This window comes from Ananas comosus, linkage group 7, assembly GCF_001540865.1.
Source record: "Ananas comosus cultivar F153 linkage group 7, ASM154086v1, whole genome shotgun sequence".
In the NCBI taxonomy this organism is placed as follows: domain Eukaryota; kingdom Viridiplantae; phylum Streptophyta; class Magnoliopsida; order Poales; family Bromeliaceae; genus Ananas; species Ananas comosus.
Genome location: NC_033627.1, coordinates 2,684,708 through 2,712,658, shown reverse-complemented (window position 1 = coordinate 2,712,658; position 27,951 = coordinate 2,684,708). Strand labels below are relative to the sequence as shown.

Sequence of the window (27,951 nt, the reverse complement as noted above, 5' to 3'; positions counted from 1 at the left end):
TTTGTTAATTATAACTATTTAAATACGAATTCCTACTATGTATAATAAATAAGTCCTTTCATAAATAGATTGTTGCAAAAATAATCAAACTTTACTTAGTTCAAATAACGTAAAACTCTGATCATGAATTCATACTACATCAAATTTAGAGATTTGTTTAAAAAAAAAAGAAAATGAAGCACATTACCCGCTTCTTTATTTTTTTAAAAAATAAACTCAACTAAAAAAGTATAAAAAAATAGCCTTCAAATTTGAAATCTCAAATATCAACCACTAAATTCATATCCAAGTGTGCTAGGTACATTAATTCAGTCAAAATTTAGAAATTTAATTGCTACAACTGAAAGTTTATGAATAATTTTAAAATTACAATCAAACCTGGGCAAATAAATTCTCCCAAATTTTGCCCGAGTATTTTCACAATAATCAGAACTCTCAGTTTCTTACAAATTACATAAACAAAAACTTAATTTTGTAGATGTGGGACATTTTAGACTATATCATCAATAGTCAAAACTTTGTTATTTTATGTATTAGTTGGCAAAATTATTTGAACTTAAAAAAAACTATGTTTTAGGTGTAAATCAAAAAACATTGTGGTCTATGTTGATATGGACAGCAAACTATTTATAGATTTTGAAATCAAGCATTATTCATACCTTTCTTTATATGTGTTTGTTCAACAGTCACTTTAATATACACAGTACAAAATTTTATATTTGTAGTCAAATGTGTCTTGTTCTCTTTTGAAATATGTTGCAGAGTTTGAAATGATGAGACCTATATTAAAATAGAGTTTAGGTTGCTCTCACAAAGAACACATAATAATGTTTCAATTATTAATTTTTTTTAAAAAAAGAAAGAAATTGGACACATGTTGAAGCAGTGTTTAAATGCTATCCACGCAATGCCTCCCCCTTTAATTAGTTGTTTAGAAGGGTTTATTTGATTTGTGTTTCTCATTTCATGTCATGCGTAGTAATCCGCATGATACAATGGATAAATAATTTAAAAAAAATAAAAAATGTCGATAAAAAAAAAAAAGAAAACGACGATGAAATGATAAAAAATGAGATTCATCTTGCTGATGAACGAAGATAACAGCCGACGAAATGAGAAAAGGAAAGACTTGAGCTGGTTCGGAATGGAATCCACACTCAACCATGGAGAAAAAATTATCACGTGGCAACTTTAGAAGAAATAATGTATATGTATAGATATTGGGGTGATGTTTAAAAATCATTTCGAAATTGTATTCCTATCAAATTAAGCTCATGCCTCTTAAAAAAAACAAAAAACATCTCATCTATCCAATAAGTTGAATTGAAATAATTCAAAATTAATTCTACTATAATTATATATACTGATACTGCTAAAAAAAATAACTAACGAGATCATAACAAGTTTAGTACTGCACAATTATAACAGCATTTTGGTCGAATGATTTGCTATGATATTGGATGTGACAAATAACGGATCAGAATATCGTTAAACTTTGCTTTAAAAAAAAAAAAAGAAAAAAGAACATGTTATAAACTCATGCAACAGTGCAATTGGATTCTTGTTCACACTAAAATCAATTTGTACATTTGCAAATTGAGAAATTTCTTAATAAATGTGAAAGGGAGAGCCGTGTTGAGTTCACAAATCAACAGATTTTGGCCACACTAACGTTATTAATTAGGTTAGGTGGGGATAGAAAAGAAGAAGAGTCGCTTTCCAAGCGTGTCCTGCGACTTAAAATTAATCGCATTCATGTACGCGTCAATGTCATCTTCCGCTCCTTTCCATTTTTTGGTTTGCTAAAATGTTTGGTTTCTAGAAAATTATTACAAGTTTATTCTTTTTTTCAAAAATAAATTTTTTTTTATATTTTTTAATTTTAAAATTTAAAATTTTTTATTCTTTAAATTAAAAAAATCTATAAGATGATAATCAAATCTCAGTGGAAACTATATTTCTAGCTAGAAAATTATTTTCTGAAATATTTTTCGATTTCGAGAAACCGAATCTATATCTTGCTTATTGGACAACTCAGGTCTATAATCGCCTGTTCAAACATATTTTAAGACTTCGAACATGGGGTAGATCGGAAAGCTTATCAAATTGTTTATTTATCAGAAAACCGCTCCTAAACGAAGCCTCACTTTTATAATTAACTCTTCCCTTGTTATTAGAGAATGGTTTTGAGTTTGCTGAACAAGGTTCGTCCATTTTGCCAATTTTGCACTATAATGATAATGGCTCTTTTTAAGTTCTTAGTTCATTGCCCCAGTTTTAAGCTCTACCATGTCAAAACATGTTTCCATAAGTAATAACACATCTTTTAGAACCGACCGTCCATAGAGCAAGTGGCAAAAGTTTTGATGGTTGGTATCCAAGACCCAAGTTCGAATCCTAATTTATTCACATTTCCAGCTAAGTTAAACGAATCGGGTAGCGTGCTACCTATCTCTCTCAAAAAAAAGAAACAAAAAAAAAAACATCTTTTAGATCACAATAATTCCACTCAAATATAATTTGTTTGCAAACTTAGTAAAACTCGGAGAAACATATATCCATTGTTTTGGGCTCTTCATAATGAGCCAAATCCGTGTTGCGGATATTGTTGCTGTTGTTGCTGCTGCTGCTTTTTTTTTGGTTTTTTGTTTTTTTTTTTTAAAAAAAAAAAACAACATTGCATATAACAGCTCGACGGCGGACCCAAGGCCCAAAAATTTGGGCCGGGCCAAGGCCCAAGCTAAAATTTTTGCATCCATCTAAGAGGATTCTTTTTTTTTTTTTTCTTTTTATTTATCAATGCGAACCCCCTATGTTTTTTTTGCTCCCTCCGAATCGATCTCTAGAACAAGAGGTACCCTCCAAAGTCTAGCGTAATAGGTCGAGGTTTAGTAAAACCTTCAGCGGAGAGCTCCACAACGACGCCTCGCTAAGGAGCCTCTGATCCGCTGTCATATACCAGCTTTGTCTCTATTTTCAAAGATTTGATTTTTTTTTTTTTTGGATTTTAATATTAAAAGTAGCAATGAAGTTTCGGCTGAAGTAGATAATTTTGATAAGATAATAAGTAAAAACAAAATCAAGATCGCTCAAAGATTTAAGAGGCTCTTTGGTAGGTTACCTTACAATTTGACACGCATTAAAAGTCTCGAAATTTTATACTTTTTTTAACCCAAAAAAAAGTCTTTAAAGTTGAATTTTTTAAAGGTTCTTTAAAATTAGAAATGCCATGTATCGAAGAATTTGGAACTCACATCAATTGTGGCTATATTTAGTTACTTAAATAATATGGAATAGCATCCTAATAACACAAACTTTAATTTTTTTAATCTGATAAACTTACCAACAAATTTAATAAAATTTATAATTTTAATCAACTAATATCATCCAATTCTCAATAAAAAAAAAGGTAACATCATTCCCTTTCGATCAGATCGTGACATATTAGCTGCTAGCTTTTAAGGCCAGTTGATAGCTTGTCACATCTTTGCAAATTATCATGCATCAAATAAAACCTTAATGATCTATATTTCTATTGTGACATCACGTTTTTTTTTTTTTTTCTTTGTTACCTCCAATTATTTTGTACTTTTGGTTTACCTAATGATTTGTGTACGAATCAATAATTAAGCTAAGAAATTAAATCAATCGAACCCACATTCCAAGTTGGTTAATTTATGAATTAATTTCTAATCTGAATCACCAAACTGGGTCCCTTTCTCACAAGTTAGGTTATAGGTGGTAATCGATCAAAAAACTGAATTTTCCGGTGAAGGAAATAAAATGAATAAAATGAGAACTGGTTTTCGGTCTTTTTAAATTTATAAGTAACTGATGTTTAAGTAGTACTACTTTAAATCATGAAGATGTTAAAAGCATTTTTTTTTTTCCAAACCTCTTGCCGAATAATAAAACTATTTTCAAAGCTAGGTCAAGCGGAGGGAAAAAAAAAAAAAAAAAGATTTGCTCCCACGTGTTTGTGTTGGATTTTAATAACAATATATATATATAGAAAAAGAGAGAGAGCTAGGCTGGTATACTATCGGTAGCACGAAGGCCTTCGTGCTATCAAGTTTTTTCAATGGTCTAGCTTTCAAATCGACGATCGGTTTCGTTAAACTTGCTCTACACTATTGAAAGTATTTGAAAACTAAATTTCATAATCTTTCAGTATCATTTACCTATCAAACGAATAGTCTAAAAATGAACGACTGAAAATAAAAATCTCATAAAAAATAATGATAAAAGACTTGAATTTAAGATCAGATGTACTGATCTTACTCTAAATAGTAAATAGAATTTTCTATAAAAATTTCATCAGATTTGGATTATTTTATACCGTTAAATTCACAAATGTATCACATCTACCATTAAAATTGTCAATTTTGAAACCTTTTGATCACTAGGCAAATAATATCAAAAAATCATGAAATTTAGCTTTCAAATACTTTCAATAATGTAAATCAAGTCTAATGGAGCCGATCGTCGATTAGGAAGCCGCAATATTAAAAACAACTTGATAGCACGGTGGTCTCCATACTACCGATAGTATACCAGCCTAGCTATATNAAATTTTTAACTCGATCAGAACATTTTAACCGATGGTTAGGCCCAACAAATTAAGAGAGTTAAACATGTTAGAGTTAAAATAGTTCTAGAATGAATGACCTTCTGGAATCATTATAAATTTTATGCATGTATGTAATCCGGTGACTTACGAGCGCACAACAAACACGCGACTTGGGGCCACACAACTGCATCATACAAACAAACGAGCGTTTGATGGTCGACGGCATTCTAAGATCGTTGAAAACCGTCATCTAACCAACAGAAACGAACAAGTCGTGAATGTGGCAGATGTGAGGGCGTAAGGCCACAAGAACAACGTCTAGTCCAACTCTTGCTGAGACATAAATAGCAAGGAGCCAAACAAAGGGGCGGTCCCTTTTGTTGTTGTTTTGTATATTGGTAGGGTTTATCTACTGGGGGATAGGAGAATTAATGGACAATCTTTTTGCTCTATCAACAGATGCTGATGATGTTCTGGGAAATGCCTTCCCTAGGTGGTTCCTTCTTTCGATGGTGATGGTTGTTATCACAGCCACTACCCAAATTAATGGATGTTGTATTGTATTCTTCCATCAACAGAATTTATCTAAATAATTTTAAAAAATTGGAATATAATTGTACGCCCTTAATGTTAAAAAATTCACATTTTTGCAAACGCTGATGTCCTGAAAGGGTGATTCTTTTAGTAGTGGCTGTCTGTTTTTCTCGCAACTACTACCCAAATTAATGATTGTTATAATTCTTCAATTAGAAGATTTAAAAAAAGAAAAAGAAAAAAAGATAGTATGCTACCCGCTTCATTCGCTAAAATTATGAATTTAGCAACATCAGTGAGACAGTACAAACCTCAACAGAACTGAAGGGAGAGGAAAAAAAAATGTTAAGGAAAATGATTTTTAGACGAGAACGTCTTCCTGGGGTCTATGAAAACGTTTCTAAAAATAGCACTATTTCTTAAATCCCAGATGACCCATGGGAAGGCTGTCAGACTAGTCATTCTAGTTCGAATAGGTTGTGATCTGTTCCTAATTACTCCGACATACATCTCACATCGTCTCCCAAAATTTTAAGTTGAACCCTCTCTAGTGTCATCACAGTTAGAAATTTACTAACAACACTTTGTATGAATAAATGATCCACCGTTTCCTTTTCGACGATACAAAGCACACGATTTGTACTTCCTGTCCATCCTCTCTTCAAAAGGTTGTCCATTGTTGGTGTTCTCTTCAATTAGAAGAATTAATCTAAGCAGTATGGCTATTATACTTTTATAAGTACGATTGGTTTCATACTCATGTGTCATTTTTGTTGATAGAACTTCTGAATCAACGTTTCGTACGTTAATATTATCTAGAGCATTTGAAACTTTTAGAAATCAAATTTTATAATTTTTCGGCATAATTTATCTTACGGTAAAAGATTTCAAAATTAATAAGTTTTAACGACCGGTGTGGAATAGTTGCTAGTTTAACGGTATAAAAGAATCGAAATCGGTTGAATTTTTTATAGAATTTTCTATTCACTATCGACATAAAAATCAATAAGTCCGATCTTAGTTGGTGGTTGATAACCGAGGTCCAAATTCGAATCCTAGTTGATTCATATTTCTAACTAAGTTTATTCTAAATGAAATAAACGAAGCAGATAGTATGCTACCTATCTCTCAAAAATAATAAAAAAAAAAATTCTGATCTTAAATTGAAGTATACGATCCCCTATTTTCAGGAAGTTGTCCGATTTTGACTGTTCATTTTATGACGGCTTGATGGTCATTTTTATAATTTCAAAAAATTACTAAATTTACTTTTTAAAAGTTACTAATGTTATTGATTATATTCAATGGTATGAATTGTTAATTCGAAAGCTCCATCATCGAAAAAATTTATAAATATAAAAAGCTCTATATTCATAAGAATATAGTAGACGGACTCTAATCTAAGGTTTTTTTTTAAAAAAAACACATAATTGTATACTTGTAAAGTTCAAAAAATTTCTCCTTCCAGTAGAAGAATTAATCTAATAAAATTTTAAATAATATAATTGCACACTGATTTAAAAGATGCTTAAAAGAAATTTTTGAAAAATATAATTGAACACTGAGTTTAAAAACTCCAAAAGATTTGCATGCACCAGCCGGGAATCGAACCCGGGTCTGTACCGTGGCAGGGTACTATTCTACCACTAGACCACTGGTGCTGTTCTTTCTGTTTTCTTTCACCGAAAATATAAATATTATTTGTATATTTATTTGCCTAAAAATATGAACATTACATATAGTATGTAGGTCAACATTACATGAGAAAACACTAGGAGGACCTGTTTAGCACCAAAGACTATTTAATGCCATTAGACCGAAAGGAGTCACGACAAAAATATATCAATTTATGAAACGTAACATTTCTGTCGGTATAAAAAAAAAAAATTTTTTTATCGCATTTTTGTACCATACCTTTAGCTCTCTTTTTGCATTTTTAAGCAAAACTTAAATGATAACTATCATGACATGAATCGAATACCTTTGAATAAAAGATTCACAATAATACAATAAACAAAAGAGAAATAGCATTTACCCCTATGTGCACAATTTTAACAACAGTAGCTCCTAATAAGCAACACAATTAGCTACAAACTAAAATGGGTCCCCATATCCACCCCTAAACCCATACTCTCGCATATCCTAAAACCAAGAAAACACAAGTAGATCCCCAAAAGCCCAATCCCCAACACCCTATTCAGCTTCATTCCCGTGCAATAGAGCACCAAAGAAGCCCACAATAACGCACCAAAAAGAAACCCCAGCGTCACACACAAGGAGGTGTCGCTAGGGACCGCGAACGGGTCAGGATATGCGTACCAAGAAGCTACCACAAACGACAGGCCCAAGCCTATCAATGTGTTAAATATGGGCCCCGCGTAGCATCCGGAGATCGCTATTTGCACACCGTCGCGTCCCCCGTTAATCGCCATTGCCACGTCAGCGATGAGATCTCCGAGAGAGTTCCCCCAAGCCAACACAGTTATTCCGAGTATGGAAGCGCTTATCCCAATTATGTGTCCTATGGAAACCAAAAGTGCCACTAATTCCCTCGCTAACATGTAAGTCCATATGACGCTCATCGAGAATCCACCCAAAAGCCACGGGAATAAGCACTTTTTAGGGGGAGCGGCGCTTTCGGTGGTCTCCGTCGCTATGATCGCCAAAAGTGTCCCCATTAGGGCACCAAACATGTACGCCGTGAGCTTCTCTTGGAAGCCCATGTCGTTGCTTTGCGAGTTCCATAGCGCGGTGAGAAGAAGCGGGGCGAGAGCAGCAGAGGCCACCGCAAATGGCTTCGACCATCGCTCCTCGGAGACGTCGGGTATGGTCAATCTCCTTGGTAAATATAGCGGCACTTGTAGTAAGTAGAGGAGCCAATTTGAGTAGCTACGTATATAGTGGTGGTGGTCGTCGTCGTTGTCGTAGTGTTTTTCGACGGGTTCTTCTTTTTGTACGCACGCGAGGTGTTCGACCTCGGTCCCATTCAGTAGCGGCGCTTCGACGTCGCCGCCGCCGCGTTTCCTCTCGCAGCAACAATGCGAGGCCCAAACGATGAGCACGTAAGCAATGTAGAGGGAGAGGAAGGCGACCGAGCCCCGAATTCCGATTCTCCCGGAGAGCAAGACGGCAAGGAGGGAGCCGAGGACGAGGGCGAGGAACGCGGCGTCGCGCGCGAAGCCGCGGCGGTCGACGGCGATCCCGCGGGGGCCGACGGCGAGGGAGATGGCACCGACGACGACGGTGGCGACGAAGAGCGCTCCCCCGAGCACGCTGCTGAGGCCGAGGTCCCCCCCCGCGCCGCCCCCCGCGAAGGACACCACGCTGGAGAACACGTCCGGGGCGCCGTTGCCGAGCGAGAGCAGCGTCACCCCGGCCACGGTCGGCGGAAGCTTCAGAAGCTTGGAGAGGCTCTCCAAAGAGGAGCAAAAGTACCGCGACGCCGTGTTAGCTAACAAATAGAAAAGAATCAATAGCCAAAGGCCGTAAATTGCGTAGCCCAGCACGGGGTACTTAGCCAAATCGCAGTAGAAGATCTCCAGGTAGTTGATGTAGCCTTGTGGACCGCATGATGAGTTGTGCGTTTTGATGTAGGAGCACTTCGAGTTGGGATCTTTTAGACCCTCTAATATTCCACAATCATCGTCCTGCTTCGTAGATTCATAATTCGAGAGATGGGTAGTGTTGGTGGGGGAAGAAGAGGAATCGAGATTGGTGATCAGGAAAAATGAGAGGAGAATTACCAAGAATATTGAGATGGCTATGACGATAACATTGCGTTTGTTAAACACAAAAAGAGCCATTCACAGGAAACGAAGGATCAGAGAGTTAGGAGGGGGAGAGAGATTGGGAGGCTATTAATTAACATGCTTTTGAGGCATGGGTTGTGATCAAATCAAACTGGGAGGGGAAAGAGATACCTTGATGCGAGAGAGAGACAGAGAGAGAGAGAGAGAGAGAGAGAGAGAAAGAGATTTGTGGGAGGCATATAGCCTAATTTTCGGGTAGGATAGGATATATATCTTTTTCTTACATGTGTGTGAGAGAGAGGGAATGAGAAGAGACAGAATCAGAGAGAGAGAGAGAGAGAAACCGAAAGGAGTGACAGAAAGGGAGTCCTGCACTATTTAATAATTCAAAAGCTGGGTGGAAGGATTAAGTAAAAATTCGATGAACCCGGCGTACCGTGCGCCGCACATTTAGGCCTTAAGATATTGTAGTTTGAACCGACCACGCAGCTAGTACAGTTGGCCAGTGTCAAATGCCGTAAATTCGAAATCTAACTGCTTCATATTTCTAACTAGGTGTTATAGATCATATTCACATATCGGATTCAGACACAGTAATATAATGCCACAGCTACATAGACGACCACCTCGTAGCGATGCAGAGAGTACATGCACTAATTTCACGCGAAAAAAAGTGGTGTGAAACCGCCGAGGAGTCAAGAGCCATTTGGCATTTTGTTGGGGGTTTCACGAAGAAATAACAATACCTGGCAGTTCGTAAGGGAGTATGGGTGTGCGAAAATGAGGTGAACTCGCTCGGTCGGAATTTCGATATTTTTTACGTAAGTGAACCGACGCGGTGATGTGTTGAATTTCAGGTGAAAATTTGCACAAGAATCTCTCAACTATCGCACGTATTAAAGTAAATCCCTTTTTTGTTCTCTTCTTGACCGATTCAAATTAGATCATGCCCAGTGTATGAAATGGGTGCGTGTCACTGGTGCTTAGGTTCCTAGTTCGTGTTTTGCTTAGTGTTCATAATGGGTGTATGTGGACAATTGAGCACCTTCCAAAAAAAGAAACTCTTTTTAACTAACATTTTTAGAAAACTATAAGTCATACTATTTTCTTTAAATTTAACTAGTCTAAACACTTTTCTCCGAATGAAAAATCGACTTCTTTTAACAGCGATTGCTAGTGGATAAGGAAATCGTTAATTGCAACAAATTTCTGACTTAATGTGAGAAAGTTATATAAATCAAAGCACTAACTAAAGAGTATGTTATAATTAGATTTTAGTTATTATTAGGTTTTTTATTCGGATTATACTTTGTTTTAAAGACTTATAAATAACAAGCCAAGTTATCATTGTCGGATCGTTGGCGATAACTATTAATCCCAAAAGCTCGAGCTGTTAGAAATACGAAATCAATTCACTTAAAGCGTACAGATGCAGCGTCCACGGGTCTCAATTGTGATTCGATCTAACCAGCCTCACGTCATTTCGAATATGATTCGGTCCAATCCAGTCTCACGCAATTTCGAATATAACTTGACCCACATGGCATTCCGTCATAGGGTAGGATGCTGGCCCATTTAAGTCAATAATTATTGCAATTATTATTTTAGTCAATTAACGAGCAAGTTTTACTGGGGTAGGATTTTCGAATTTTAGAATCCTACGGTCAAAGATTTAAGCCAAAAAATCAGGAAAAAATCTTTAATAATAAATGAGGAAAAGGAGATTTTTTTTTCTTTTTCCCTTTCCTGTTTATGCAATCGAAAGAATGAGTACATATCCGAAGGTTAGGAAGGAAACACCAATCAAGTCGTTTATTTACATTTTTTTATGTGTAAGAGAATCACAAGAGATACACGGAACCTAATAATTTGTTGAGCTGCTTTGGAAATCGTGTTAGGTTGTGATATTCCAGCTAAGGTTTGCCCACATTGTTGTGTAGTTAATTAACATGCCACGTTACGAGCGTACGGTATTTGCTGAAATACTGATAACAATTGAACGAGGAATCTCAATCATGGGTTTAAAATAATATTTCGAGATCATACGGAAAAGGCTACTAATTAATGAGTGTTGCTGCGGAACCTCGATCCGTCCATAATATTATAAAGTTGAAGTGTTAAACATTGTAACGTGAAAATTTTGATTAGTTCGTCTATGCAGGTCATGTTTGAATATATCTTTTTTTTATTCAGTACTTTTTTTTATTATTTATTCAAAATATTTATAGTATTTGGAAATGGAAACTGTACTCTAATTTTTTTTTTAAAATAAGAATAAAATAAATCATCTCTAGCTTGGATAAAATATATTATTCTATAAAATTGTTAATCGTAAGACTTTTTTACACACAAAATTTATACTTTCAATTGGGATGTTACAAATATCATAAATAAATTAAAAAGATATATTGAATAAAATATTTATACCTTCGAATCGAATCATAATATAAATAAAATGTTATATAAATTTCTCACCCGATCAACATCACACAATAAACCTTTTGTTAATCGAGAATCGCTTCTACTAGAATAATAACATTCCACAGTTCATTTTCTTTGGGTAAAAAAACATACCAAACAGTAATTTTATACATATTTTTAATTCAAATTTTTTAAATTTTTCTTAATAAGATTTCCACTATCACATATATAATTGGCTAGAATTCACTAGATGCAAGCATTATCATTTTCCCCCCAAATTGAAGAGTATAAGCACGCAATTTTTCTTTTTTTTTTTAACCCTGATCTTCGCTAGTTTATATGGCCCTGAATTCGGAAAAACTCATCCTACTAAAGGCCAAGCCTCTAAAAGAGATATCTCTTTGTCTTTTTTTTGGGAAATGCCGAGCGAACACTCCAGAAGAGAATGTAGAATTTATATTTATCATTCCAGGATTCATACGATTCTTTATATTTTTATCATTGATAAGATACAAATTAATTTTTGATCTCTGAATAAAAGGGTGTGATATTTGCACCATGTCTTATAGTATACGGATAGCATTATTTTTTTATTTTTATGGCATTATTGTTTTGAGCGAAAAGTTCCATTCATTTTGATTTGGTGTGATATTCAACAAGCCAGCTAACTTTGTGCATTTTGTACCCTGTTTGGGGCCACACGAGACCCCTTCGTAGTACACACCTATTATTTTTGAGATTATTTATGCACGTGCAAAGAGAGGAATAATAGCTCAAGCTTGGGACGGGGCTATTGGGAAAAGTACAAGTAAAATCCTTTTGATAGCTCTTTGGTGCCGTGCAGTAAGAATAAGAATAAAGTCTCCGAAATGATCATTTATTATTTATATATTATGATTAAATTCCATCGTCAGAAAATTTATTAAGTTTAACAAAAATTGTCATGTTAGCATCAAATAGTGTTTGTAACATCAGTGATAAATTAATTAATTTTGTCGTGGTTGAATTTTCGTCAAATTTAACAAGCAGGGATGTGGATGTGGATTTAAGTCGGACACAGAACCCAGATTTGAAGGAAAAATCAAATGAATGTTATCTGGTGTGCTTTCACCCCTGCGACATGTAGTTTATATTATGTGATATTACCCTCTTTTCTGCTTTTATCATGTACAAAATGTAGATATGATTGCAAGGTTGTAAGTGCTCGTCGGCACGGGCCATATCCACCATGCCATACCGTGCCAACAAAATACCGGTACGATACAGACCCCATACCGATGGCATAACTCAAAGCCCTCTATTCTTTAAATTAGTAAATAATTTTATTAATAAAATTCAAAAAATGTGATAAAAAAATATAATAAATAGTTAAATATTTTGATGCTAAAAAAAATAAATATTTCATGCTATTATGTGTCGGCACATAAGAATTTTTTTGACCGACACGTATCGGCACAGCTTGTCACACACCGTGCCGGCAAGTTTCCGACACGATTCCGTGCCACGGTACTTAAATTCTTGTACGATTGTATACAAAAACGCCCATTGAGATTTTCAATGGTAATGCTTAAGTTAGAAAAGGAATGAGATCATAAGTTTGAGTCTTCTACTGTAGAAATTCAGAGTTAGGATGTAGAGAGCCAAGCGTGAGGTTAAGGGTTCCACAGGTGCGGAAACAAATTTGGAAAAGAAGAAGAAGAAGAAGAAGAAAACATTAATGCCAAATTGTTTCTTCATAAATTAGCCTTGGGTTGGGCCAAACAGACCCACCAATGGCCTATGGTGCATGTTTGGACCGTAGACTTCTTATATTTCTCGTTTACGCATTGCATTACATTAAGATTTCAGTATACTATTTTATACTTCAAACAATGTTTTTTTTTGAGAGATAGGTAGCGTGCTAATTATTTTGTTTATTTTATTTAGAAATAAACTTAGCTGAAAATATGAATCAACTAGAATTCGAACTTGGGACCACGGATACCAACCACCAACTCCTTTGCCACTTACGCTAGGAACAGTCGGTTACTTCAAACAATATTAGTTGACTTCTATTTGCATTCATTCAGGCTCTTTCCTTCAAAAAGAAGCCCTATCTAAAATACTGAGATATCAAGTTTCCGAAGATAGAGTTACGACTCGATCCTATGCTTAATTGACAGGAAATCGACTAACTTACATATGAAAATAGAGATTGCTTGGAATTTATATATAATAATATATTTATATTTATATAAAATAACATGAACGTAGGATGGGTACGTATATGCTAATGATACTGGGCTATTGGGCTCAATTCTAGATGCATGAATATCATCCTATGTGTTCTCGGGCTTCAATGGAGTTGGGCTTTCCCTACAAATTTTTTGTGAATTTAATGACCAAACTTTGAAATCCTATGCTTGATATTGCATGGCTTTGAAAGCTTATATCCTTTCCAAGTTTACTAACTTTTATCATCAACTAAAGTTTAATAAGCAATGTTTTACTTATACTCCTAAGTAAGCAACCATTGAGGTGAATGGTTCTCAAATGATTCAAGCCTTTCACAAGCAACTCATGTTTAATGAGTTTTAGGAACATGTTGGGGTCGATAAAAAAAAGAAAAAAAAAGAAAAAAAAAAAAGAAGTGATTCATACTTATCGAGCTAAGCCTCTTTTGAGAAAAACTTGTTATTGCAGGTACGTTTTTACCTAAATCTTGTTTATTCGCACATCTATAAAAACAATAATGTAATTTGCACTATTCCATTTCATACTCCGTAATAAAAGATCGAAATTTTACATGATAAAAGTTCGTTATAATAAGGTTAGGGTTAAATATATATTGAAGTAAGAGTTGAAATAGAAGGTATTGTGGAGTGTACGTCGCGTGTGGACATAAGGATGCACTAAGAGGAGACAATAATTTTTGGAGCTTTTGGTGATTGGTTAAGATAGTAAAATAAAGTTTTCAAAAGTATGAAGTACTAGAATGTAGGGTTAGACTAGAATATTATCGGTAGCAAACGACCTCCGTTGCTATCGACTTGTTTTCGATGATAAAGCTTCTGAATCGACAATCGATATCGTTAAATATGACCTTGACCACTTAAAATATCTAGAAATTAAGTTTTATATTCTCTCGATATTTTTCTCTTGTACATCGAGTGGACATAAAAATGAACAGGTGAAAATAAATATCCTTCAAAAAGTGATAATAAAATTTTTGCAATCAAGATTAAGATTGTAAATCTTGTTTTAAATAGTTTTTAAAAATTTCTAACAAAAATTCAACTGATTTGAATTTTTTATAAGGTTAAACAAGAAAATGTCTTGCATTGACTATTAAAATAATAAATTTGTGATACTTTGATCATTAGGTCATTAATATTGAAAAAATTTAAAATTTAATTTAAGATACTTCAATTAGTTTAGATCATGTTCAACAGTGTCGATTGTTGATTCGGAAAGCTCCATCATTGAAAACAAAATCGGTAGTGATGGACTCATTTGCTACCGATATTATTCTAACTCTACTCCTTGAATATGTATATATATACTTTTTAGGAAAAACTTCAAATAGCACTCATGTGGATCGGCACTTTCTCACTTTGGTACCTTATGGTTTAAAGTGTATTCATTTAGTACGCCGTAATTTTATTTTTCTCTTTTTATTATTCCTCACTCTAATTTTTTTCGTTAAATCAATGATAAAGTTAAAAGTAAAATATACTAAGTAAATATTCAATAAATCTAAGTGAGGTATCTGAAGTTTTTTTGTATATAATTTAACGAAATGTTAAGGGGACAGCTGACAAAAAGAGAAAAATGAAACCACAAGCTACTAAATTGATACATTTTAAACCACAGAATATTAAAATAAAAAAGTACGAAAATATAGAGGTGATTTTTGAAATTTGCCCTACTTTTTGATATAAAACCTATGAAAGAAATGCTACCTCTGCCACCAAAAGATTACAACCCCTAATCCAGTGGTTGTTAGGGTTTAAATAATAATTTTAGGTATTTACTTTAAAAAAGAGAAAATAAGTTAAATGATTAGATTTCCTTTGATACATCAACAGAAGTAAGCTCCTCTTTTATACATATATATATGTTTTTTTTTTTTTTTACGCCCATGAGTACTCTATTTAATAATAACCCTATTGAAAGAACTGGTTTCCGCGGAACTGTATTTATTGCACTGAAGCTATATATTTTAGGAAAAACTTCAAAAACCCTGATGTATTTTTGCACTTTTTTATTTTAGTATCTTGTGGTTTAAAGTGTATTAAGTTAGTACCCTATGTTTTATCACTTTATCATTTTAGTACCCTGTGGTTTAAAGTATATCAAGTTAGTACTCTGTGGTTTTATTTTTGTATCAAGTCAGTATCTTGTGGATTTATTTTTGTATCAAGTTAGAACCCTGCGGTTTTTAAACCACGGGGTACTAAAGTGATAAAGTGTGAAACAACAGGGTACTCACTGATACACTTTAAATTACAGGGTACTAAAGTGAAAAAGTGCAAAACCACAGAATACTAATTTGATACATTTTAAACCACAGATTACTAAAGTGAAAAAAATGTGAAATCATAAGAGTGGTATCTGAAGTTCCCTCTATATTTTATGAACTACAAACAAAAGTTGGAAGATCCCTAGTAGGTGTGTATGTATCTACTTGAAATTCAGTCTTCAGAGATGCTGCTGCTGCTGCTGCTAGCTGTAGCAATTAATGCTGGATGCATCCAAATGAATGAAGCTTCTGCGTTAGTTCCCAGCACAGGAAACAGTTTCATAAAAGCATATATCGGACATTTACGAAGAGAAACCAAACATGTGCACCGCCCTTTTGTTTCCTGTCTTTCCCTTTACCGCTCCCATGGCACTTCCAGGAATGTGTGCAGCCCATTTTCCTGTTTCCTTTTACTCCTCAAATTTTATTATTTTGTTAAAAGGTTAATTTTATATGGATCCCTACAAATATAGTAAATTATAAATATATCACTATAAAGTTTAATCATCATATCTTGTTCTTACAAAAATTCTGATGTTCGTAAGCATGTCACACTGATTTGTTATCGTTAAAGTATCGTTTATATTATGAGTGAAATTATTTTTTTGTCATTATAAATATATCCCTCCAAAAGTCCCAACATTAATTGAAGAGAGGTAAAAAAGTCAATTCATCTCATTAATTAATTAGGATTAAGTATTTTACCTATGGTAAACTAATTTTTTTTTAATGGATCCTAACGCCAGGGATATATATGAAAATATTAGAACTTTTGGAGAGACGACAACATATAAAAATTGAACTTTATAGGATATACTTATAATTTACTATGTTTGTAGGAACCTATATAAAATTAACCCTATTTTAAAAAGTTAATTTCATACATGTCCCTATTACCATAGTAAATTACAAAAATATTTCTACAAAGTTCAACTTTTATATGTTGTGCTTCAAAATTCCTGATGTTCTTAAATATATCCATGCAGTTAGAATCTGTTAGAAAAAATTAGTTAACCACAGATAAAATACTTAATCCCAGTTAGGTAATGAGATGAATTGATATTTTTATTTCTTTTTAATTAATAGCCGAGACTTTTGAAGAAACATATATATTTGTGATGACAAAAATATCATTTTACGTATAAAATAAAAAATATTTTAACGGTAACAAACTAGAAAAATATATTTGAAAATATTAAAATTTTTATAGAAATAATATATAAAAGTTGAACTTTATAAGGATATATTTATAATTACTATATTTATATAGACGTGTATGAAATTAATCTTATTTTTAAATTTGTGGACCTTGTGGAGTGAAAACATGCAAGGGGGTACCTTTTCTGAGTGTTGCATAGAATTGCAGAAATATCAAAGTTATTTTTGGATTATTATTTTCTACCACATGAGAACAAAACAACTATCCCTTCTAACGGAGAAAGAATGCACGATAAATCATTAATATTAAGAGTATATCAAAGTCTTAATCATTGTTACATAATGAATCGATTTTTGATAAGTTCTATGAGACTGATTCTATATATGACTATTGAGCTACGTTACTGTACTATCAATAGTATGAAAGCCTCGGTACTATTAAGTTATTTTTAATAATGTGATTTTTAAATAGACGATCGGTTCTGTCAGATATGATTTACACTATTAAAAGCATTTAAAAACTAAATTTTATAATTTTCGACATTATTTTGCTAGTAATCAAAATGTGTCAAAATTGATAATTTTAATAATCGATATGATGCATTTTTTTATTTAACGGTGTAAAACAATTCAAATCTGTTGAAATTTTTATAGAAATTCTTTTTCACTATTAAGAGTAAAATCGATATTTCTGATCTTGAATTCAAGTCTTTTATCATCATATTTTATGAAATTTTTATTTTCAGTTGTTCATTTTTAGACTACTTGTTTACTAGATAAATAATATCGAAAAATTATTAAATCTAGTTTTCAAATATTTTTTATAATGTAGATCACGTCTAGTGGAATTGATCGTCGATTTGAAGCCGAATCATTCAAAATAATTTGGTAGCACGGAGATTTTCGTGCTATCGATAGTAAAACATCCGGACTCCATTGAAATTATTTATTTGTTTCGAATTCTTTTTCTCTTCAAAAAATTTTCATTCTTTCTTGTCCTTATATATTATACTGTTTTATCTTTCTCGCATAGTCCCGTGGTTACTCAATAATCATCCAATGAGTTTTATTAGATAAGTAATTTGAGTAACTTGTTAGATGACAATTTGGGCACGTTTGGTTCGCACTATAAAAAATTACTAGGAATACAAAGATGTCTGAGAATCTTATTTCTATTCATCTTATTACTAAGAATGTAATATTCCTATCTTTGATTTGCACGATCATATTATTTAATCATATTATTTAACATTATAAAAAAATATACAATTTATTTATTTATTTATTTATTTAATCAATTTTAGATAATGCTATAAAAAAATTTTAACATATTTTTTAGAAAAAAAGGAGGATGTTGACATTGGCCCTCCAAACACGCTGCGGAGAATGTTTTTTTTTTTTTTTTGAGAGATAGATAGCACGCTACCCGCTTCGTTTATTTCATTTAGAAATAAACTTAGCTAGAAATATGAATCAACTAGGATTCGAATTCGGGTCTCGGGTACTAGCTATCAAGCCCTTTGCCACTTGCACCAGGGACGGTCGGGACGCTGCGGAGAATGTTGACATGATTATGATTTGGGGGGCCCGGTCGGTGAGATACCCTTCACGGACGAAAATGCAACACAAAAAAACAAAAAGCCGCGACGCAAGATTCTTACCTCAGTTCGCAGGCCAAAATATACACGGGCGATTGCTTAGGTACTCTTAAAAAATTTTCAACTTTTAATTTATTTTTTAAAATACTAATATTAAAAATATTTTTTTTACGTTCCAATATATTTTAAATATACTCCTAATAAATTAAAATTGTTAATGAAGTTTGTTATTTTTATGAAATTACTGTTTTACTCTTTTAAATATATTCTTTTATCAGCACTGACTTTTTTATTTGTTCTTAAGTTAGGGACACAAAAAATATTTTACTTTTTCATCTTTTCAAATATATCTTTCTACATCAACAATATTTTTTATTTGCCCTGAAGTTAAGAATAAAAATGACATTTTAATTTTTTTTAACTATGATAGATATTTAATATTTAACTCGTGTTTAACTCAAAGAATATTTTGAAATAACGAATGAACATATATAATAAGTATATTGAAAAGAAAAGAAAGTAAAAATTAATAAGATATTTTTAAAATTTTAAAAGGCATATAAATAATTATTCCAAATATATATATTATATATATATATATTCGCCGAGGGAGCGCCCGCTTGGTAATAAGTTTGAGTTACAAGAGCCTATTTACTTTAGGGCTCTTGGGAAGCGTAAAAAATTGTGAGTTTCTCAGGCTTTTGGGAAGCGTGAAAATTAATTATTAGTTTCGCAGGCTCTTGGGAAGAGTGAAACTTATGAGTTGCTCCGAACTCACTGGTATGGATAATTTAAATTAATCTTATATAGCTTCCTCCAAATATAACAAATTATAAATATATTTTTATAAATTTTAATTTTTATATATTGTTCCTTTGAACTCCTGATATTTTTAAATATATATTTCTGATTTGTTATCGTTAAATTACTGTCTATTTTACAAGTGAAATGATATTTTTGTCATTATAAATATGTCCTTTAAAAAATTAGAGAATGAAAGAGGGATAAAAAGGACAATTCACTTCATTAACTAATTAGGGTTAACTATTTTACCTATAGTTAATTAATTTTTTCTAATGAATCTGAATAGTAGAAATATATTTGAAAAAATTAGGACTTTTACATAAACAACATATGAAAGTTAAACTTTGTAGGAATATATTTGCAATTAAATATATTTATAGGGACCTGTATAAAATTAACCGAAATAAATGCCAATCTATATGACTTTTTTAAAGTCACAAATTTAATTTTTGAGATCTGTAAAAAATAAAAAAACATGTTACATTGTTGTGGGGTAAAGCTCTTCTTATCCCCAATGAGAAGCAAAGATACTGTCAAATGCTAAAAGTCTATTTTACAAAAAAGTCTAAAATACATCAGTTATATTATTGACATGGCGTTCTCAACCAATCATATTGTCTTCTTGAGTTCACACGTCCCATCATAGTTAATTGAAAATTATTTTTATTATATTTTTTAAAAATAAAGAGATATAATTGGTTGGTTATTGATGATATAGTGTAAGTATTACATAAACTATCTCTTATTTTAGTGCATTTTGATTTGACACTGTTTTTGTTTATACATTTAATAGCACACATTTTTAGTGTAAAATTTTAGCACTTCTGTTCAAGCAGAAATCGAGAGCAAATGGTTTGATTAATTTACTTCTTAAAAAGTTTTACTATTCATGATTAAGATAGTATATTTATACCTAAGAAATAATTTATCTTTTAAATACATGAATAATATATATATATATATATATATATATATATGGCTAGGGCTACTATACTCTTATGAGTATAGAGCTATTTGTACTCATAAATTATTTTCGATGATGGGACCTTTGAATCGACGATCCACTCCGTTAAATATGATCTAAAGTATATAAAACTTTTAAAATTGTAATTTTTCGAAATCATAATAAAGTCCATCAAGCGGGCATAAAATGAACGGTCAAAATCAAACGACGTCCTAAAAATGGATGATCGGATCCTTCAATTTAAGATCAGAGTTATTGATTTTTATCTAAGTAGTGAATATAATTTTCTATCAAAAATTCAACATATTGCAATTCTTTTACACCATTAAATTAGCAAATATCCTATGCCGGCCGTTAAAAATTATCAATTTTGTGAGCATTTGAGCGTAAGGTAAATGATATCGAAAAATTATGAAATTTGATTTCTATACGTTTTAAATATTCTAGATAATGTTTAACGGTGTGGATCGTCGATTTGCAAGCTCTATCATCGAAAATGACTTATGAGCGATCGTACTCATAGAGTACAGTGAGAGAGAGAGAGAGAGAGAGAGAGAGAGAGAGAGAGANCTGTTAAATAATGTTACACAGAACACGTATATTACATCTTGCCAAAATTAATTTATACTTTTTTAATCTCCTAAGTAGTAAGTATTACACAAAAGAGCAATTAATAAGTAAGAAATGATTTACTATATATTCGTTTAAACGCTCCTGGTCGCGTACATGGTGAAGAGAGTTTAGAACTAGTTTTGAGACAATACTATTCAAAAGATCAATTTTATAATAAAAAATGGCCCAGAATTTATCTTAACAAATAGCAAAAATACTTTGTTGATATTATATTCACCACACAATAATACGAAATAGGAGTCCGGCTACTATACTCTTATGAGTACGATCACCCTCGTACTCATAAGTTGTTTTCGATGATAGAGCTTTCGAGTCGACGATCCACACCGTTAAACGTTATCTAGAGTACTTAAAACGTTTAGAAATCAAATTTTATAATTTTTCGACATCATTTACCTTATGATCAAAGTAGCCGGACTCTCTGGCTGTTATACTCTTATGAGTACGATCGTTCTCGTACTCATAAATCATTTTCGATGATAGAACTTCCGAATCGACGATCCAAACCGTTAAACGTTATCTAGAGTACTTAAAACGTATAGAAATCAAATTTTATAATTTTTCGATATCATTTACCTTACGATCAAAAAGTTACAAAATTAACAATTTTTAACGGNGACCGGTATAAGATATTTGCTAGTTTAATGATGCAAAAAAATTAAAATCGGTTGAATTTTTGGTGTAAAATTCTATTCACTACATAGATAAAGATTAATAACTCCGATCTTAAATTGAAGGATCCGATCATCCATTTTTATGACGCCGTTTGATTTTGACCGTTCAATTTATATCCGCTCGATGAACTTTATTATTATTGCGAAAAATTACGAAATTTATTTTCTAAAAGTTTCAAATATAATAGATCATATTTAACGGAGTGGATCGTTGATTCGGAAGCTCAACCATTGAAACCAACTTATGAGTATTAAGAGCTCTATACTCATAAGAGTATAGTAGCCCTAGCCTATATATATATATATATATATATATATAGAGAGAGAGAGAGAGAGAGAGAGAGAGAGAGAGAGAGAGAGAGAGAGAGAGAGAGNGATCATATTTAACGGTGTGGATCGTCAATTCGAAAATTCCAACATCGAAACCAACTTATGAGCACAAAGGGCTCTATATTCATAGGAGTATAATAGCCCTACTCTCTCTCTCTCTCTCTCTCTCTCTATATATATATATATATATAGAGAGAGAGAGAGAGAGAGAGAGAGTAGGGCTATTATACTCCTATGAATATAGAGCCCTTTGTGCTCATAAGTTGGTTTCGATGTTGGAATTTTCGAATTGACGATCCACACCGTTAAATATGATCTAGAGTATTTGAAACTTCTAGAAAATAAATTTCGTAATTTTTCAAAATCATTATAAAGTTCATCAAGTGGGTATAAAATGAACGGTTAAAATCGAACGACATCCTAAAAATGGATGATCGGATACTTTAATTTAAGATCAAAGTTATTGATCTTTATTTAGGTAGTGAATAAAATTTTCTATCAAAATTTCAACCTATTCCAATTCTTTTACACCGTTTAACTAGCAAATATCCCATACTAGATGTGAAAAATGTCAATTTTGTGAGCTTTTGATCGTAAGGTAAATGATATCGAAAAATTATAAAATTTAATGTTTAGAAGTTTTAAATGCTCTAGATAATATTTAACGGTATAGATCGTTGATTGAAGCTCTATAATCAAAAACAATTTATGAGTACGAAGGCGATCGTACTCATAAGAGTATAGTAACCGGACTCTATTTTGTCGGATCGTTGGCGCTAACCATTAATCCCAAAAGCTTGAGCTATTAGAAATACGCAACCAATTCACTTAAAGCGTACAGAAACAGCGCCCACGGGTCTCGATTGTGACTCGGCCCACCTGGCTGGCCTCACGCCACTTCGAATATGACTCGGCCCAACCCAGCCTCACGTCATTTCGAACATGACTCGGCCCACATAGCCTCCCGCCACATGGCAGGATGCTGGCCCATTTAAGCCAACATATATATATGGCAACAACATAGTTTTAGTTTTTAATATGGGACTAATCCTTATAACAAGACCCATGAAATATTGGACTACCCAGAAAGTCCGTAAAGTTTTAAATCATTAAAAATCCAACTAAAATTTTACAGCTGAGTTACACTATCTATATAAATAAGTGTGATTTTGTTGAGAAGCTCCTTATTGATTTTTTATTGAGATAGTTTGGTAAACCTAATGATTCATACTGATTCTTGAANATATATATATATATATATATATATATCGTGTAGAGCTACTATGTTGTCGGGAGCATAGAGGATCTGATGCTTACAACTTTTTGACCATTGGATTAAAAATTATACGGTTGAGATAATTGCGGTCCCCCCAGAGTTGAGTAGGATTCTTAGGGTTGAGTGATCCCCACATAGTAATAGTATTAATCCAAAGATTAGAAATGATCTAAGGGCCAAAAAATCAAAAGCACCGGATCCTCTGTGCTTTCGATAGCATCGTAGCTTTATTCTTTCTCTCTCTATATATATATATCAAATAAAATACTCAATATTCAAAAATAACCTATATTTTGTATAATATTCCGTGTCATTGGAAATAGTATGATATCACTCTGTTATGCTCTCTAAAAGGAATTTATATCACGTAATAAAGATGCGACCTATTGTGTTTATTATTATTATTATTATTGCGAATTATGTCACTAGTGCATAAGTTTTCTAAGTAGGTACTGTGCATGTTTTTTATGCCATTTACGATAACTGCATGGAAAATGTTTCATACAAGTTTGTAGCTTCTGCAATTAGATTTTCTAAATTTCTTGAAAATAAATTAAAGATTCATTGAAGTTTTTAGATATAATATTCAACACTCTACAGAGAAAGGACAATATATCTGATCTAAAACTCCAAGTCCTTTATTATTATTGCTATAAATTTTTAAATATTTATATAGAGACTATTCATTTTAAACGTAAACGATAGCAAAAAATTATAAAAATAACTTTTTAAAACACGGATGTTTTATCATAAAAAATAATTTGGTAGCGTGGAGACTTTAAAATTATAAAAATAACTTTCTAAAACACAGATGTTTCGTCATCAAAAATAATTTGGTAGCACAGAGGCTTTTGCGCTACCGATACTATTCTGGCCAAATAGCCACCGCAAGTATGAAAAATTAGTTTATATATATTTTGAAACTTTAAATTAGTTTATACATATTTGGAAACTTTTTTATTATAATCTCATAGCAATTTCATCATCATTCTCAAAGAAAAAAATAGTTATTTAATGTCAAACCACTTCAATTATAAGAATATCTAATTAACCAAGTGCAATTAATTCTGTGGTAACATAAACACAAAATTAATGAAGAGCAAATATCTAGTACTTATTCATAGCTACTTTATACATCAACAAGAGGCTCGCATACAAAACCCCTCCACCCCACTCCTCTCAACTAATTAATAATAACCCATAAAACCTCTTACCACCAACACAATATTTGCTCCATAAAAGGGGGGGAAAAAAAGGAAAAAAAAAAAAGAAGAAGAATTAAAACCCAAAAAAAAAAAGAAGCAAATAATACAACCAACATAATAACCCAAAAAAGAAAAAAAAGGGGGGGAAAAAGAAGGGGAACAAAAAAAACTAATAATTAATTAATGGTACTACCCATTAATTAATTGATTAGTTAATTAATTTAATTTAATTTAACTAATTCAAACTTGCACCAACCCTAGGCTCTGCGAGAGCCTGAGGGAGAGGAAGCACAAGTAAATGGCGAGCAACCCTATCCCTAACACCCGGTCCAGCCTCATGTCCTTCCTCGGGAGTATCACCAGGGCCCACAAAAGGCCGCCTATCATGAAGCCCAGTATCTCGAACAGGGCCGGGCCCACCGGGACCACGAACGGCTCCGGGTGCACGGCCCAAGACGACACCACGAGCGAGAGCCCGAGCCCCGCCAGGGTGTTGAATATGGGCCCCGCGTAGCACCCGGATATGGCGATCTGGGCCCCATCCTGGCCCCCGTTCATCGCCATCGCCACATTCGCAATCAGGTCCCCGATCGAGTTCCCCCACGCCAATACGGTCAACCCCAAAATCGAGGGGCTTATCCCGAAGATGTACCCGAGCGAGACCAGCAGCCCCACCAACTCCTCCGCGATGATGTACGTCCACAGCACGCTCATCAGGAACCCCCCTGCGAGCCACGGGAACAGCACCTTTTTGGGCGGGCTATTTTTCATCGTGGTGTGGAGCGCGAACAGGCCCAGTATGAGCCCAATAAGGCCCGCGTAGAGGTATATCGTCAGGCCCTCCTTCGAGCCCAGCACCCCTCTCTTCGAGTTCCAGAACGTCGCGATCAAGATCGGCGCCAGCGTCGCCGACGCCACGGCGTACGGCCTCGACCACCGCTCCTCGGAGACGTCCGGGATCGTCAGCCTCCGCGGCAGGTAGAGCGGCATGTCGATGGCGTAGAGCACCCATCTCAGCGACCGCGACGCTCTCCTCCTGAGCCTTGCGTACCTGCTCGACGATGACGACGACGACGACGACGACGACGATGGCGGTGACGATGACGACGATCCCTCCTGATCGTAATCTTCGTGATCTGCTTTGGCTTCGGAACCTTCCGCTGCTTCTTTTTCTGCCGCCGCTGCCGACGTAGGCTCGTCGAGCTCTTTGATGATGGGCACGACGAGGTCCTCGTACTTCTCGCGGCAGAAGTGCGTGGCGGAGACGATGGAGACGTAGACGAAGTAGAGCGAGGTGAAGGCCATGGCGCCCCAGATGGTGATCCGGCGGACGACGAGGATGGCGAGGAGGGAGGAGAGCACGACGACGAAGAAGCAGACGTCGCGGACGAAGCTCGAGCGGTCGATGCGCACGGCGTGCGGCAGCGAGCTGCCGCAGATGTTGATGATCCCCACCACCACGCACGACACGAAGAACGCGCCCCCCAGCACGCTGCTCAGCCCCACCTCCCCGGACCCCGACCGGAACGACACGATGCTGGCGAACACGTCGGGCGAGCCGTTCCCCAGCGACAGCAGCGTGACCCCCGCGATCGTGGGCGACAGGTTGAGCACCCGCGACAGGCTCTCCACCGACGAGCAGAAGTACTGCGAGGCCGTGTTGCCCAGCAGGTAGAAGAGCACCAGGAGCCACGAGGCCAGGAGGGTGTAACCGAGCGGCGGGTACCTGCCGCACAAGCAGTAGAATATGCGGAGGTAGTTCACGTAGCCCTGCGACACGCACGGGGTCTGGGTCTTTAGGAAGAGGCACTTCGCGTGCTGGTCCCTGAGCTTGTGGAAGCCGACGCAGTTGATCCCCTTGGGAGTACTTTGGAGGCCGTTGATGAAGGTGGTGGGAGAGCGAATGTGCGACGTGAGGAAGAAGCATAGGAGGAGGAGAAAGCAAGTGTTTATGAAGGCCTTGAAGTTCTCCGAGAGCACAAAAGCCATTAATGATGTTTATTAGATATATATTACTAGCTCGCTACGAGTGTAAACTCGATCTATAAGAGATTTTTATCAATATATAGAGACGCGCCACCACCCTAGCTTGAAACCAACTTTGTAGGATGGAGAATGAGAGCAAAGAGTATGTATGTGGCTAGCTAGCTAGATAGGTAGAGAGGTTAATTTATCGATCGATATTCGTTTGTGTTTGTGGTGCTAATCAAGCCCCGTCTCCTTTGGATCCACAAGGATGAGAAAAAATAGATCGAAAATATAATGTGGGCTTTAGAAGTAGTAGAACAAGAAGAAGAAGAAGAAGAAGAAGAAGAAGAAAGAAAGAAAATAAATAAGATTCAGGTGATCTTTGTAGTGGGAGAATGCATGAGAATGGGAGGAATAATGAATGGGGTGAAAAAGAAGGGGTAGGGGGATTATAACTCCAAAGTTGTTGGGTTTTTTTAGGGCCAGTGACTTTGGATTCTAAAGATATATATATATATATATATATATATATATATATATATATCAGAAGAATAGAAAAATATGTATGGAGCTTAATTACTTGAACAATTAATTAAACTGGTTTGATTATATATTCAACTATTGTTTTAAAAAATTTTGATTTTAGGCTTAATTTTTTAGTTTATTTGATTTTAAACGATCTGATAGTTTAAGTTCATTATTTATTCTAACGAAATTATAGTCGTATGAATTATATAAAGCATACCAATCAAATTGTAAAAATAAAGGCCAGATTCATGCAAATTTTAAGGTGTAAGGGTAATTATTTTGCTTAAATTAAATGGATTGAAAAAAAATAAATAATTTATGCTTTAGATCAAAATGAATCATAATTTAGATAAATTTCATATACTTTTACATAAACTTTTATGCAGAAAAGAACACAAAAATTAAGAAGATTTACTCAAAATGTGAAAATATAAAACAGTAAAAAGGCACGGTAAATCATTATATAGAAAGGCAAGTAAGAGCAAGGAGGTTATGTAAGCTGATCATTCACGTGCCTTATAGGGAGAACACTCTTGAAATAATTTTTGATCAAGCAAAGAAATTATTCCCTGCACCTCATGCATTCATACTTCTCATGCACCGCACTTAATTATTAATTTATAATTTTATTTTACAATCAAAATCTAGTATGAATCCAATGAATATACATAGCTAACTTTGAAGCAATGATACTTGCTCAGGATTTATAACTAACTTTTGATTCCTAGCTCTTTTTTACTCTTATAAACAATATATAATAAATTAGATTTTGATTCTGAAATTTTTGTAATAAATTTTTTTTTTAGAAAATAAAAATATAGCGAAAAATGCACTGGATGCATGCATGCATGCACAAAAGGGGGGGAATCAATGTAGGAGATTAAATTTGTTGGATTCTTATAAGAGGAAACTGGTGTTGCGAGGTTTGTGATGGAACAACAAATCCTAACACAATTCCTGTGTAAATGGAGCAAGTACTGGGAATAGTAGATGATAATGTTCCACACGTGATGTTACATACGCTTCTTATTTTTTAAA

At 34.1% G+C, this 27,951-nt stretch overlaps 2 protein-coding genes and 1 non-coding gene across 3 annotated transcripts; all 3 read right to left on the bottom strand.

Annotated features, from left to right (window-relative positions):
• On the bottom strand, positions 6,695-6,765 carry TRNAG-GCC. The gene has a single exon. It is a non-coding gene; the product is annotated as a tRNA-Gly (tRNA).
• LOC109713520 (cation/calcium exchanger 1-like) lies at positions 7,057-9,363 on the bottom strand. Its single transcript, XM_020237647.1, has one exon. The coding sequence runs from the start codon at positions 8,905-8,907 to the stop codon at positions 7,192-7,194; it is 1,716 nt and encodes a 571-aa protein (XP_020093236.1). The 5' UTR covers positions 8,908-9,363; the 3' UTR covers positions 7,057-7,191.
• On the bottom strand, positions 24,658-26,406 carry LOC109712743 (cation/calcium exchanger 1-like). Its single transcript, XM_020236488.1, has 2 exons — positions 25,484-26,406; positions 24,658-25,447 (listed from the first exon to the last, which is right to left on the bottom strand). Exons 1-2 carry the CDS (start codon positions 26,404-26,406, stop codon positions 24,658-24,660), a joined length of 1,713 nt encoding a protein of 570 aa, XP_020092077.1.

Bases quoted from the DNA above. Each gene is read 5' to 3' on its own strand.
- LOC109713520 (XM_020237647.1), bottom strand. From the start codon at position 8,907: ATGGCTCTTTTTGTGTTTAACAAACGCAATGTTATCGTCATAGCCATC.
- LOC109712743 (XM_020236488.1), bottom strand. From the start codon at position 26,406: ATGGCTTTTGTGCTCTCGGAGAACTTCAAGGCCTTCATAAACACTTGC. The intron at 25,448-25,483 runs GTCATCGTCGAG...GCTCAGGAGGAG, and splicing joins TCGTCGTCGTCGTCGTCGTC to AGCGTCGCGGTCGCTGAGAT.